Here is a 14,968-nt window from a genome sequence, read left to right as displayed (position 1 = left end):
AAAGGGGAGGAAAGACTGACGTGGTCTTTAGGAGGTAAAACTGGGTAGAATTGGACCATGGAGGGAACACGGTAGAGAAACAGGGGAGGGGCTAAGAATGACCCTCGATTTCTTGCTGAGAGGTCTAGGGGGTGGTGGTGCTTATCACCGAGATGGGGATATTGGAAAGGAACCAGATGGAATGACAAGGTGCAAAGACTATGAGACTGATTTGGGCATGAGTTTGATATTTCACAGATTGTGTTTCGGTTTTCCTTGATTCATCCAAGCAGAGAAGCCCAGTAGGCAAATGGATGTATGTCTTGGCTGGAGATACATACAGGAGGTTGCTTACCGCATGTGTGTAGATGAGCTCATCCAGAGAGGGACTGCAGTGTGAGACAAGAAGAGGGCAAGGCTGGGTGTAACCAGTGCTCCAAGAGAAGATAAGGCTGCAGAGAAGATGGGGAAAGTGATCAGAGAGCTGGGAAGAAGTCAGGTTTTTGCTAATTCTCTCCATTGACTGCATTGATTTGCTTTTAGAGTTAAATCAGAGACACATGAAGTTTTGAATCTTTGATTAAAGCTTCCAAATTTAAAAGGTTATTGCATATCTTTTTATCCTAATTTTTATTGAGATATAATTGCCATTTAACATTGTGTAAGTTTAAGATGTTAACATATTGATTTGATAATTTATATTGCAATATAATTGCCACTAAGTAAATGCCTCTATTGCATCACATAATTATCATTTCTTCTGTGGTGGGGACAATTGAGCTTTAGTATTTTAGAAAATTTAATATTTATAATACAGTTTGTTGTCTATAATCACTTACAATGGATCAGATCTCTATGACTTATTTACCTAGTAGTTGCAAACAGATATAGCATCTTTCCCATGCCCCCACTCCTAGTCTATGGTAACTATCAGTACACTTTCTGTTTTTCTCAAGTTTTTTTAAGATTCCACATATAAAGGTGATATTTATCTTTCTCTGTCTTGACTTATCTCATTTAACCCAATGTCCTCAAGGTCCATCCATGCTGTCACAGATGGCAGGATTTCCCTTTTTCTTAAGGCTGAATAATATTTCACTGCTGCTGCATATCTTTTCTGTCATCTTTCTTCCTGAAGTAGTTTGGTGGGAAATTTAGCAAATTAGGCTAAATCTATATCTACACACACACACACACACACACACACACACACACGCACACACCCACCACACACACCATTTATTACATTGCAGTTTAGATCTGGAAATATTAAGTGTAGATGCATATAAAGGGAAGAGTGAAGACAGGACTTCTGTTGAATCAAGACTATTCGCGGAGGATGTGTGACTTCCATGTGATAAAATGAGAGCTTGCACTTTTAATAGGACATCTGTATCAGTGCGGTGAAAGAGAGAGACATTGAACAAAAGCTGAAGCAAGTAATTAATGAATGGGACGACAAAACATTCGCATTTGGCAGCTTTAAAACCCGTGGAGAGCTCCTCTTGAGAGGAGACAGTACGTCGGAAATCATTGCCAACATGGAGGACAGCTTGATGTTGCTGGGCTCCCTACTGAGCAACAGGTAGGAAAGCTATCCATCTTTCCCCAGAGATTTGAGAACCAGAATAACAAACACTTCAAGAGAAATTCAGTAAAAAATGCAATAGTGCCCTTCGTACAATTTATTCAATGTTAAAAGTACTTGTTTCAATTTTAGCCTTTGGCACTGCATGGGTAAGACTGTTTTTATTTCATTATCTTCTATTTGTGGGACGTGTCTGAGACCATCAGTTGGACAAAATAATGCAACATGTAATTAGCTGCTTGGAGCTTGTGGAATATTTCAGCTTTGCTGCTGACAAGCCTCAGTGCACAGCTGACAGCTCGACAGGCTCTAGGTTCCAGCGGGAAAATTATTCTGAATATTAGAATAATTATTCTACTTGGAAAACCCTTTTGTCAACATCTATGGACTGGAAACTCTTAGTTGTGTACATACTTTAATGAGATTACAGATTAAGATAGAGAATGAATTTTATTCATAAACAGAAGTAAAGCAGCATAGACTGATACCAGTCTAACATTTCTATTTGAAAATAACAACAGAGCTGTCATGTTTTGGACATGTGAGCCAGAGACTCATAAACTTAGGTTTCTTTGGTTCAGTACTTCCTCGTGCTCTTTTTGAAATAATTTTTTTCTTCACTAGGATTTTCTCAAATACATGATAATTCTATAATATATGGCTATCATTAAGATATGTCTTTGTGCTCTTCTGTCCTTAAAATGTCACTGTATTCCCTGTGTATTTATGTATCAATAATTTTAATGCAGGAAGTAATAATTCCTTAGTACTATTTTCATAAAATTCTTTTTTCCATTTATTTGGTACACTTAAGTGTTTGAAATGAGTAAGATAGGATATAAAATTAGGTCTTAGAGATTTAGACCATTGGGAACCTTGAATAACTACTTAGGATTTGGTGAGTTTTTAATGAATTTGGTCACTATTCATATCCAACCCAAATTAAAGATGAAGGTAAGGTAACACATCTTATGGAGATAGAAAAAGCACACATATAAATTAAGTGAACAATGAACCTGTCTACAAAACAGAACAGACTCAGAAACATAGAGAGCAGACTTGTGGTTGCTGAAAGGGAGAGTGGAGGGAGAGGGATGGACTGGGGTTAGAAGATGCAAACTATTACGTGTAGAATGGATAAGCAATGAGGTCTTACTGTGCAGCACAGGGAACTATAGCCAATCTCCTGGATAGACCTTGATGGAAAATAATATAAAAAAGGATGTGCGTATATATGTGTGTGTGTGTGTGTGTGTGTGTGTGTGTGTGTGTGTGTGTGTGTGTGTGTGTGTGTGTGAATATATGTATATGTATGACTGGGTCACTGTGCTGTACAACAGAAACTGGCACAACATTGTAAATCAACTGTTTCTGGGCAGCTCTGAGTCTAGGTAGAAATGGGGTTCTAAAGAAGAAGGAAATAAAGGCAGTGGGGGACCACTGTCAGTTTCTCCTCAATGGGAAAAAGGGAAGGTAGATAAACCATGAGTGAGGCAGAAAAGTGGCTATCAGTGTATACACGGGTACACGCAAAACCCCACGCACATACATGTCCACACAGATGTGAGTGTGTGTGTGGGAACAGGAGTGGATGGGAAGTTGGAAAGAGGCCAGAAGAGGGGAGTCTAAATTAAAATTCCAGATAGAATCCTATTTGAAAATTAAATTAGGAGTTCTGGTTGTGGCTCAGTGGTGTTGAACCTGACTAGTATCCATGAGGATTCGGGTTCAATCCCTGGACTTGCTCAATAGGTTAAGGATCCAGTGTTGCTGCAAGCTGGGGTGTAGGTTGAAGACATGATTCGGATCCTGTGGCTGTGGCATATGCTGGCAGATGCAGCTCCAATTCCACCCTTAGCCTGGGAACTTCTATATGCTGCACAGGTAGCCCTTAAAAAAAAAAAAAAAGGAAAAAAGAAAATTAAATTAGTTGTTTCATTCCCTCCAATGGCTGTGTAATGGCTCCTTATTACATGAAAAGCCAGACACTACATAGCATAGGCACAGAAGCTCAGTACAGAGAACATTTTGTCCTTGGCTATAGCAACAATGACCAGAATGGTACTATTCCAGCAGCTGGGTGGAATCAAGTCTAATGTCTGATCTGTTCCTTAGATGACACGTCTTCCACCTCTCTGTGCTCTGGATCAAAAGAGGAAAAGTCAGTTTAGCATTGCCCAAGATATGGTGATGAATTTAATCTCTTGAAAGCATCATTCTATTTATTTATTTCATCTTCTTTTTTTTAGGGTCGCACCTGTGACATATGGAGGTTCCCAGGCTAAGGGTCTAATTGGATCTATAGCCGCCAGCCTATGCCACAGCCACGCCAGATCCGAGCCATGTCTGTGACCTACACCACAGCTCACGGCAACACTGGATCCTTAACCCACTGAGCAAGGCCAGGGATCTAACATGCAACCTCTTGGTTCCTAGTCAGATTTGTTTCTGTTGCACCGCGATGGGAACTCCTATTTTTTCTTTTTAATTTTTTTTTTTTTTTTTTTTGTCTTTTTAGGGCTGTACCCATGACATATAGAAGTTCCCAGGCTAGGATTGGAGCTGCAGCTGCCAGTCTACACCATAGTCACAGCAGTGCCACATCTGAGCCTCGCCTGTGACCTTCACCACAGCTCATGGCAACACTGGGTCCTTAACCCACTGAGCAGGGCGGGGGATCGAACTCGTGTCCTCGTGGATGGATCCTAGTCAGTTAGGTTTGTTACTGCTGAGCCACAACGGGAACTCTGATAGTATCATTTTAAAGGCCAGAGACATGAAGTTGTAAAGAAACACGTGAAAAAAAAAAATCAGGATTTTTAAACCCCTCTTTAGTTGGGAAACAACAACAATAAAATCCAAACACCAAAACCCCTCCCCCAGTCCTGAATGTATTTCTCATTTCAGGTACAATATGCCATTCAAAGCCCAGATTCAAAAGTGGGTGCAATGTCTTTCAAACTCAACAGACATCATTGAGAACTGGATGATGGTACAAAACTTGTGGATTTACTTAGAAGCTGTCTTTGTGGGAGGAGACATCGCCAAGCAGCTTCCCAAGGTCTTAGACATGTCTTTATGGTTTCCTTAGGTGGTTAATTTAAGAGGACTCTCTAGTAACTCATTATTTCCATAAAAATGCGATAACTTTTCAACCTCTGTTGAGCCACCTCCCTCAAATTTTTTTGTTGTTGCTCTTCAAAGAGAGAGAGAGAGTGTAAGTGTGGGAAAGAGGGGCATGAGAATGAGAGTAAGAATGCTCCCAAACTGTGAACTTTTGTAGGAAATAGAGGGTTAAAAAAACAAAGAAGGAATGCCTGCATAATTGATATACTTCTTCAGATAATTTGAAGGTGGAATTTGGAACAGGGTAGAATTACAGAGTAGTTATCTTGACAATAGTAGGATAATTTGTTCTTCTACTACTGACAGTTTAAAATAACTCACACTATACAATACACCCAATTATATCTGTACCATAAAATTGAGGGGTGGAAATCCATAGGAAAAAACTCCCAAACAAAAAGGGCCTCTTCTCAAGATGTTGAGTATGTTTTTCTCATCAAATTGTAATCATCTCACTAGCTACGTATGGAGTGTATTTTGAGATTAAAGGAATTTTTTTGTCATCACATCTCAAGGACTTTTATCCAGTTACCTTAAATCGTTTGCAAAATTATAACATGTTAACAATATATTTGAGTTTTAGAAATACGATTATGTTGAGTGTTCCCCTCACTTAGACTTCTTAGCTTTCTCTTTGGTTAGTTTCAGTTTAATTATAGGGGACAGATCTGTTAACTGATTTGTTTTTTGGCCCCAGTGGAATGTATCCATGTGCTAAAATTTTAAGTATTTATTAATTTATTTTTTGCATTTATGTTTGAGTGTGTTCTTCTTGATGGGTGGAGAACAGTCAGTCTCACATTGGACTTAATAATAGAAACTTTCACATACAATACTGAAGGAGATACGTGGAGTTTCTTGCTCTCATATTTGATAGTATGTGCTCATTGGTAAAATATGGAAAGTTTGAGGAACTTAAAAATAAATAAAAATGACTTACTCTCCCCAAACAATCTGTGCATTTTTCTATTCCCTCTCCCAAATTCTGTCTTTAAAATTTTCACAATATTTAGGTTTGTGATTAATTTGTATCTTATTTTAAAATGTTTGTTTTCTAAATACAGGAATAATTCAATGCTTAACGCAGAAAACTTGAAAAACATAAAATTCACATTTGGAGATAACCAGTGAAAATATTGGAAGAGTCCTTCCCTTCCAAATTATTATTTTCATATCTGTTTCCTATTTTTAATTAATATCCTGGGGCCCAGGGTTGAGCTAAAGAGTCTTATTTAAGAAAAGGGGTACTATGTGCGGAAGGCTCGAGGAGAATTGAAATAGAACATGTGTGACATTTCAGGCACATGTAGCTGGGTGTCCAGACCAGTCAGAAGTCTGGTCTTGGTGGGGTGTGTGTGAGATGCTCTGTACTTGAGATCGCTTGTGTCCAAGTGTGCTTTGTAACGTCATTCTCGTAGGAAGCCAAGCGCTTTTCCAACATTGATAAATCCTGGGTGAAGATCATGACTCGGGCACATGAGATGCCCAATGTGGTTCAGTGCTGTGTTGGAGATGAGACCATGGGGCAGCTGTTACCACACTTGCTGGACCAATTGGAAATCTGCCAGAAATCCCTTACTGGGTAAGTTCCCTGGCTTTGTGAGGACTCTTGGCATCCTAGAGATGAAAGGGGCCAGAGAGTCTAGTCAGTATTAGCCAAGTTGGTTTTCTTTTGCTTAGACTTAATTCATGTCTCAGGTGGCATGGCTTGAAGCCCTACAGTCTCTCTAAGCATCAGATCTTCTCTGATATTGGAATTATAGGACTTAGAGCTTCTTCTATTGCTGGGACAAAATCTTGTAACTATTCTCATACAGACCTTGCTTTTAAAAGTAATGTGTCTATTTTTTTTTCTGATATCCTTCTTGGATAAACACCTGAAGAAGCAAAATATTTCATTATACTCAACCAAGAACAATATGAACAGTGTATTGTGTACACAAGCAGTCAACATTATGCAGAACTGAAAGCCTAATTTATCTATCCGTATACACAGACACACCCACACTTACAGAAGCTGGATGAATTCCAAGAGCAACAAATATTTTTCCCCCCTTTGGCTAATCATGATAAAATAATGTAAATAGGAATATGTTGAATAGTAATATTATAAAAACAGTTATCTACACATGCTTTTGTTTACTTTTTTTAAAGCTTACTTTATTTTTTATTTTAATAACTCAATGCATTTATTACATTTATAGTCATACAATAATCATCACTGCTTTTATTTACCTTTGATTTTTGAGATATATAATTGACACATAATTATATTGGTTTCAAGTGTACAACATAATGATTCTATATTTGTATATATTGCAAAATGACCATGGTAATAAATACTTAACATTGGTCTCCATAAAGTTACAAATTATTTTTTTTCTGATGAGAATTTTTAAGACCTTCTCTCGGCAGCTTTCAAATATGCAACATAGAGTGATTAACTATTGTCACCATGCTATGCATTATATCCCCATGACCGATTTATCTTGTAACTAGAATACCCGTGCTTTTAAATATCTCCTTCTAACTGTTGGTCTCCTTAGAATAGTCAGTATATATGGAGCAATTTTGTGTAAATTACTGATTATTGCATTGGTCAGCGTTCTCTAGAAAAGCTGAACTAACAGGATGTATACACACACACATACACACACACACACACACACACACACACAGGAAAATAGACAGAGAAAGATGCCTTTGTGGAGGCTGATGAGTTCAAATCTGTAGGGGAGGATAATGGGCTGGAGATCTGGGAACTGCTCATGCAGCTCAGTTCAAGCCCAGAGGCCATCTCCTGGCATTTTCCTTCTTCGTCTGATGAGTCAGTCTTCTCTTCAGACTTTCAAGTGACACATTATGGAGGGGAATCAGCTTTATTCAAGTCTACTGATTTAATGATAATCTCATCTAGAAAAAACTTCATAGACACATCTAGAACAATGATTGACTTAATATCCAGGTATTATGGTTTAGCCAAATCTGCACATCAAATTAACCATCTCAGTTATCTGTAGTCCTAGGTGGGATCACCATCAGAGAGGTTTTTTTTTTGTTTGTTTGTTTTTTTCCCTTCCCTGTGGCACATGGAGTTCCTGGGCCAGGGATCAAAGCCAAGCCACAGTCGTGACTTATGTTGCACCTGCAGCAACACTGGATTCTTAACCCATGTTGCTGGGCTAGGGATTGAACATAGGGATTGAACATAGAGACACTTCCAATCCTGTTGCTCCACAGTAGGAACTCGGATCAGCATCAGAGATAAAAACTGCACTGAGATCAACACTTATGACTGGCCACATACGCTGAGCATTTAACTCAGGACTAAATGATGACTGATGTTGCCTCAGGTGACTCTGGTTATGGGTGACCTTTCCCCATACAGATGTCTCTGTGTCCTCACTACAGGTATATAATAGTACCTGTAACACTGCCTGTGAATTGGCAGCTGTCCTGTGCCTTGAGGAACCCAGGCCACCTAAACCAGGCTATGCTCCTCATCATGAGTAGGGGTTAAAATACTGGGATTCAAGTAGTACTTTTGGGAAGATCTCTGTGAAATCAATAGAGAAGATGCTTAAACTTGAACCAAAAAAAAAAAAAAAAAAACTGACAAAGCTAAATATAAGAGAAACACCTGTATGATAATTTGCAAGTAATAGGGTTTACTTATTTATGTGTGGTTGATCCCCACACCATTTGAAATGACTACTGAAAAATAGTGATGAGAAAAGTAAGGTCAAAGGAAAACAAGGGCTGATAAACTAACATGGTAAGTTTGGCTCAGAGAAAAGCTATAAATAGACCTCAGACTCAGAGAGGTCCCTGCTTCCTAGGGAGCAAAGCAAAGAGTGATATACTATTAGGTACAACCTTCATAGGATCCATAAAATAAAAAGTACCATTGGCTCAGGGAAACAGTATTTTTTTGCTTTAAAATGATACCTTGGAGGAAATTCTATTGTGCATCCTCTTTCAAAGGAGCACTAAGAAGACTCCTCACTGACTTTCTTATTACAGGCTAGCCTTTCTGATGGAATGGCTTGATTCTGGGAACCCGGGAATGAACTGATGTGCACTCTTCCAAAAATCCTTCATGAGTATCATTTTCATATCCAAGTTGTTGGAAAATAAGGGGCAGTGCAAATCATGAGAGATTTAAATGCTGAAAAGGGGAGTTCCCATTGTGGCTCAGCAGTAATGAACCCAACTCTTATCCATGAGGATGCAGGTTCGATCCCTGGCCTTTCTCAGTGAGTTAAAGATCTGTCGTTGCTGTGAGCTGTGGCGTAGTTCACAGATGTGGCTCGGATCCCACGTTACTGTGGCTTGGTGTAGGCTAGCAGCTATAGCTCTGATTCTACTCCTAGCCTGGGAACTTCCATATGCCGTGGGCGTGGCCCTAAAAAAGACACACACACACACACACACACACACACACACACACACACACACACACACACACACACACACACAACCCACCCTGAAAAGTGTCTAGGGGATAGAAAATCGGCACAGCTAGTTAAGGACAAATTCATCGACTTTGGTATTTGTTTGGGGAGGTGATAAAGCACAAAGAAGACCATGCCCAAGTGAATTTCTACCCAACTCCATATGAAGGCAGTGGAGCTGGAGGTAGAGCCACAATTTTCTTTAGCAAATATTTGTAGATTTAATCTAAGTGATGGGTTTAAACTAAAGCTTTTCCTTTAAAACATGTCCTGAGCAGGCATTATTAAGTGCCATGATCATAGCCAATTAATGGAGCACTCTTTCAATGTCTCCTTTAGAGCAAAAACCAGTGGTGAGTAAATCCCCCAACATAAATTTTTAGAAAAGTTAGACTCTCAGGGATTAATTTAATTTATAAAATTGTTGAAGCAAGTCAAGTAATTGTTGGAGGACATTTGATGAAAGGATTTTTATTTTACAATAGTCGATATTGTGTCACATTCTTTTTAACCACTGCAATTAGTTAGCACAACTGTGTTTCAGACATCCGTAAAGGTTCTTGGCTGTAGACCTGGCTTGATGACCAGGCAGTCATCAGACTCAGGCCAGAGGGAAAGAGGAAAAGGATTAGAAAGTTCCCGTGTTCAAAGTGGAAAGACTCAAGGAACATGGCTCATTAGGACATCACAAGAAATCTGCTGGGGAATCATACTACTGGTCTATCTACAGCTGGCTTTTTTACTTTTCTTTCCTTCCTCTTTGCCACCTGCCACTAAGATGCACACACATGCACACACAGATACACATGTACATATGCTCCTCTTTTTTTCCTCTTTTCCTTTTCATTATTATTATTATTTTTTTTTGTCTTTTTAGGGCTGCACCCAAGGCATATGGAGGTTCCCAGGTTAGGGGGTGAATAGCTGTAGCCGCAAGCCTACACCACAACCATAGCAACACCAGATCCGAGCTGCTTCTGTGACCTACACCACAGCTCCTGGCAACACCGGATCCTTAACTCACTGAGTGAGGCCGGGGATTGAACCCACGTCCTCATGGATGCTGGTCAGATTTGTTTCTGCTGCACTGTGATGGGAACTGACAATATTTTTGTTTTATCATGGACACACTCTGCCCCATCACTTGACATTTTGGCACTATTTTTTAACTCCTTGGAGAAAAAGTCTGTTCACAGATTTTACTGAGCTTTCTTTGGCTTTTGATTCTGTTCCCAAGAAGACTTTATGAGCCAAACTGTGTATTAGCCCTTGAATGCTAATGTTCACACATAAAAATGATGCCCTTCCAAGCCAGTGAGGATCTGCGTTGCTAGGAAGGGTTTTCACGCAGATCAGGAACAAACTGTCTCCTCTGCTCCATCACAGAGGATTGGTTGTCATATTCCACGTGCCTTCTTCCATCCTGGTCTAACCAGATAGAGGACATGACCTGGTTTCACACCAGAATCAGACCAGGCTACTGTGAGGAGGACAACAAGTAGGGATAGAGACTGGAATTCTTACCAATAAGGAATTCATTGTTCTCCATTAAGAATAAAAATAAAGTTATACAAAAAAGATGGATTGGGATCTTAAAATTAGCACAATGAAAGAAAGGGAAGTAAAAAGCTAACATAACAGAAAACACTATGAGCTCTAAAGCAAGACTTTAAGAAAAAGAGAAGGAATGGAAGCCTATTATCCTGTCCCCTCTTGGAGGCTGGAGTTTGTCCTTATCCATGTGTCCAAAGGGAATAAATGCAGTCACTGCAGTGATAGCTTGTGATGTATATTTTCCTGAGCATCCTCTGAGAATTGAAGAGGAAGATTACAGCACTTACAGGACGGCTCAGTCATTACTATCACCTTGGACCTGCCCATTTCCTCCCCGTGGTCCCCACTTACGGGGAGTTTACCCTTAGATCTCCTTCCTTGCATTGCCTCTTCCAGCCTCTAAAAAATTCTTCTCTTTTGTCTTGAGGAATTTGGCTCTTGGCCCCATCCTGGACATCTGGGGCAACAAACACACATTCCTGGCAGTTGACTGAATATGTGTTTGCCACACCTGTTCTTGAGGGCATTTCCCCCCTCCCCCCGCCCTGCTCTCTGATCCATGTAGTTTTTTAGTGAGAACTCTGTTTTCTACCAAGAGAATTCCACTTCTGTGAAATACGAATATTTCCCTCATTGTTTTACACAGAGGACAAATAAATAATACAAATGGCAAGGAAGGAGTAGAAATGAAAATAACTAGGACAAAGTTTGAAAAGGATGCTGTGTTGCTGTGAACTGCGGTATAGGTCGCAGCTATGTGGCTAGGATCAGGCATTGCTGTGACTGTGGTATAGGCCTGCAGCTGCAGCTCCAATTCAATTCCTAGCCTGGGAACTTCCATATACCACAGTGTGGCCCTAAAAAGACAAAAAAAAAAAAAAAAAAAAGTGAGAGAAAAAAAAATGTATCCATGACATAAGGAATTACCGTAAAATAAAACAAATACAGAGACAAAAGAGCAGGGGAAGTAGGCTGATGATAGGAGGAACTTCCACCGGGTTTTGGTAACTCCTGGAAGCAGAGAACAGTGTCAGGTCCGTTCCTTCCACATTGCTGGATTTTGCTTCTGCTTCAGCGATGGAGTCATTGGATTCTTTTAAGATACATTTCCAAGAATCAAAATTGTCAGCCTTTAGCTGACATAGCCCTGTGCTTGCAAACAAAATAAACCAAAACCAAAACAGCTACCTCTGTGATTTTTCCTGTCCAATACAAAGAAGGTACAAAAATGCCCAGGTTAAGTCAGATGTGTATGTGGGGAATCTAGATTGTCTTGAACTCTTTCCCCCCTTTTCCATCCAGATTAATTTATTCCTAGAAAGGCCTGTTTTGCGTATTTATGAAGTTTATTTTTTCTTCCCCACTTAGATACTTGGAGAAAAAACGACTTTGTTTTCCTCGGTTCTTCTTTGTCTCGGACCCTGCCCTGCTGGAGATTCTGGGCCAAGCATCAGATGCACACACCATCCAAGCCCACCTGCTGAACGTGTTTGACAACATTAAAACCGTCAAGTTCCATGAAAAGGTTTGCCTAATCCTAACTGCGGGCCAGCAATGACCATATCTTAGAATCTCGACTGTCTTCATTAAATAGCTCTCCAACAGTATTTACAAAGGATTACTTCCCTGTGCGGTAACCATCGGCTAGGGATTAAAAAACACAAACAACAACAACAACAAAAAGACAACCTTTGGGGCCCAATTCGCCTTCAGTCCTATGTGGTTTCTTAATACCCAAAGTGTAGATTTGAATAACAAACAGTTTAAATATGATTAGGAATGCATCGTATGTAGTAGTCATGGCTTTACATGCCAAGCTAACTGTTTAGAAATTCAACACAACAAAGAAGCGAATTGCTCATCAAACAGTGCCTTGACTAAACAGAATTTCCACAGTGGTTTGACTGTTTTAATCAGGCTTCATATTTTTCATCATGCTCCATTGTAAACTTACTTTCTTTTTAAAAAACAAATTTCTAGAGTCATGGAGTTGTAAGGGACCCCTAAGAAGAAGGCGTTCAGTGTGAGGGAGGTTACACTTGCACAGCTGCCGGGAGATAGTGTCTTCACCCCCAAATTCCTTAAAAGAGTTTCCTTTCCAGGTGGATAACATATTCAGTTTCCCCTTCGTGCTTCACACCAGCCTTAGTATCCTTTATTGATTCATCCTAGAGTGAAGGTTGCACTTGTTGAGCAAATGACCATGTGCTAGATATTGTACTTGGCAGTGAGATTATACCCTCCTTGGGGAACTCATGCTCTGATGGAGTCTGCAGAGAGCAGCTCATGCATGGTAGAGCCGGTCCACTGGAAGCCACTGATGGCCAGTCTTTTAAGTTCAAGCTCTTCCCTGTGTGCCAGGCACCACACCAGTCCTGGGGCTCCAAGGAAAAATATATCACTGTCCATACTGAAGTTGGTTTTATACAGTACAACACTCAAGAGAAACTTGGAAATTAAACTGTCAATATTTTTGACTTGCTGCGCTTGTGTTATATGCAAGGAGCATGGGGATGCTGGCCAGGGACCTCTCCCCTGGGGATGGGGTGTAAGAGAAGGCTTCCTTCAGGGGGATTTGGTGTTTGAATTGATTTTTGGAAAGTGAGTGTAACCTCATCAGGTGGGGAAGGGACACGTGGTCTGTTCAGAGGAAGGGCAAGTGCTAGGTCCCAGAGCTGCAGGCAGCCTAGGATGTCAGAAGTGTAGGTGCTTGAGGGAGTGTACTACTTTCTTAGGCTTCCATTGCCTCCAACTCTGCCTTTGTCTTCCTAAGTTTCCTTCTAAGGACATCATTCTGCCCCTGTCCAAGACGACCTCAGCTTAACCTGATTACATCCGCAGACACCCCATTTCCAAATAACGTCCCCTTCACAGGTACCGAGGCTTAGTGCTTCATCATGTGTTTGCGGAGGACACAGTTTAACCTGCAACATGGGGTGATGAGCAAAGGAAAAAGGGAGAGAAGGAGGCATGGACTGTATTCCAGAAGGCCAAGTGCATCACACTATGGAATGTATTTCATCATGAATGTGACAAAAGGCGTGAGCGGTTTTGAGCAGATTAGTGACCTGATTTGTGTTTCCGAAAGATCCTCTGGCTCAGTGTAGGAGGTGGGATGGAAGAGGGCAAGGAAACCAGTGTTTGAAACATTTACAAAGTCAGGATGGGAAAGGCTGAACTGCCACAATGAGTCCTTGATGAAGGATTTTTTTTCCAGGGTTGGCACAGTGAGTGGCTTTATTTTGTGTGCTGTGAGGGTGAAGGTGATCTTCAACATTCTTCCTTCCCCGATGCGTCCCAGGATGAAGGGGTGTGGGTGGTGGGTGGGCAGGCAGGTGGGTGTGAGATGTGCTGGGGCAGGAGGCCTCCCGGCGCGGCACCCATGGATCCACTTAGGAGAGGGGCCCGAGGAGTGGAAGGTGGCAGGATGGGCAGCTAACTGCCTGCACATCTGATGGGGCGGGATGGACTCAGGTGACAGGAGGGGACCCCTGGCTCTTTCAGAGGAAGCTGGGGGAGGGGCTGCACACATGCAGGAAGGACGGCAGCGCCGCTGCTGAAGGGCAGGCACCATACATCCTCGGTGCGGGCGCCGCCTTCCCGTGTAGAGTGGGCCCCTCTGCTTCATGAGCCCTTGTTCTCCCCAGGGAAGTGGGAGAAGAGAAAACCCATGTGAACAGTGGAAGCTACGGGCTCCACTGTCTGGAACTGAGGTCTCCAAGAGGCCACAGAGCACATGGTGGGGGCGTCTGGTGATCCAGCCCAGCTCGTTGCGGCCCCCTCCCAAGCCCCTAGGTCCTGGGAGGGGGAGGGTCCGCTGGTTTCCTCTCTGAATAAAGGGGACCTCGCAGGTCAGGGGAGGTCATCCAGCAGGAAAGGGGTGGACGGACCTCAGGTTCCTACTGGCGGACGGGTAACGGTGACGTCTTTCCCTTGGCTGAAACTGCATCCCATCTCTCGACCTCGCTGGGCCAGGGGTGCGCAGGGCAGGAGCTCTAGGTCCGCTGGAAGTCCCCCCACTGACCCCCGGTCTTGCTGTCGAGTTTTATCTCACCCAGCACGATGTCCCTGCTGACAGCCTTGCACATGTCATACAGGGTGAGGGCGGCCACGGCGGCCGAGGTCAAGGCCTCCATCTCCACCCTGGTGGGTCCCCAAGCCCGGCAGGACGCCTGGATCACCACGGCATGGCGTGTGCTGTCCAGCTCCAGCCGCACCTGGACGTGGCTCAGGGCCACGTGGTGGCACAGAGGAATCAGCTGGCTGG

General features: G+C 41.9%; 1 protein-coding gene across 1 annotated transcript in view; it reads left to right on the top strand.

Moving 5' to 3' along the window:
• The window catches only part of DNAH5 (dynein axonemal heavy chain 5), a 251,923-nt gene that overhangs the window by 89,586 nt on the left and 147,369 nt on the right, over positions 1 to 14,968 (top strand). Inside the window, 4 exon segments of the mRNA XM_021076646.1 lie at positions 1,365 to 1,564; positions 4,475 to 4,628; positions 6,112 to 6,275; positions 12,070 to 12,226. Coding sequence (XP_020932305.1) covers positions 1,365 to 1,564; positions 4,475 to 4,628; positions 6,112 to 6,275; positions 12,070 to 12,226 — 675 coding nt within the window.

The sequence above is a fragment of the Sus scrofa genome, chromosome 16 (genome assembly GCF_000003025.6).
Source record: "Sus scrofa isolate TJ Tabasco breed Duroc chromosome 16, Sscrofa11.1, whole genome shotgun sequence".
Lineage (NCBI taxonomy): Eukaryota > Metazoa > Chordata > Mammalia > Artiodactyla > Suidae > Sus > Sus scrofa.
Note: the sequence above shows the minus strand (reverse complement) of the source record. Positions and strands in the feature narration are given on the sequence as shown.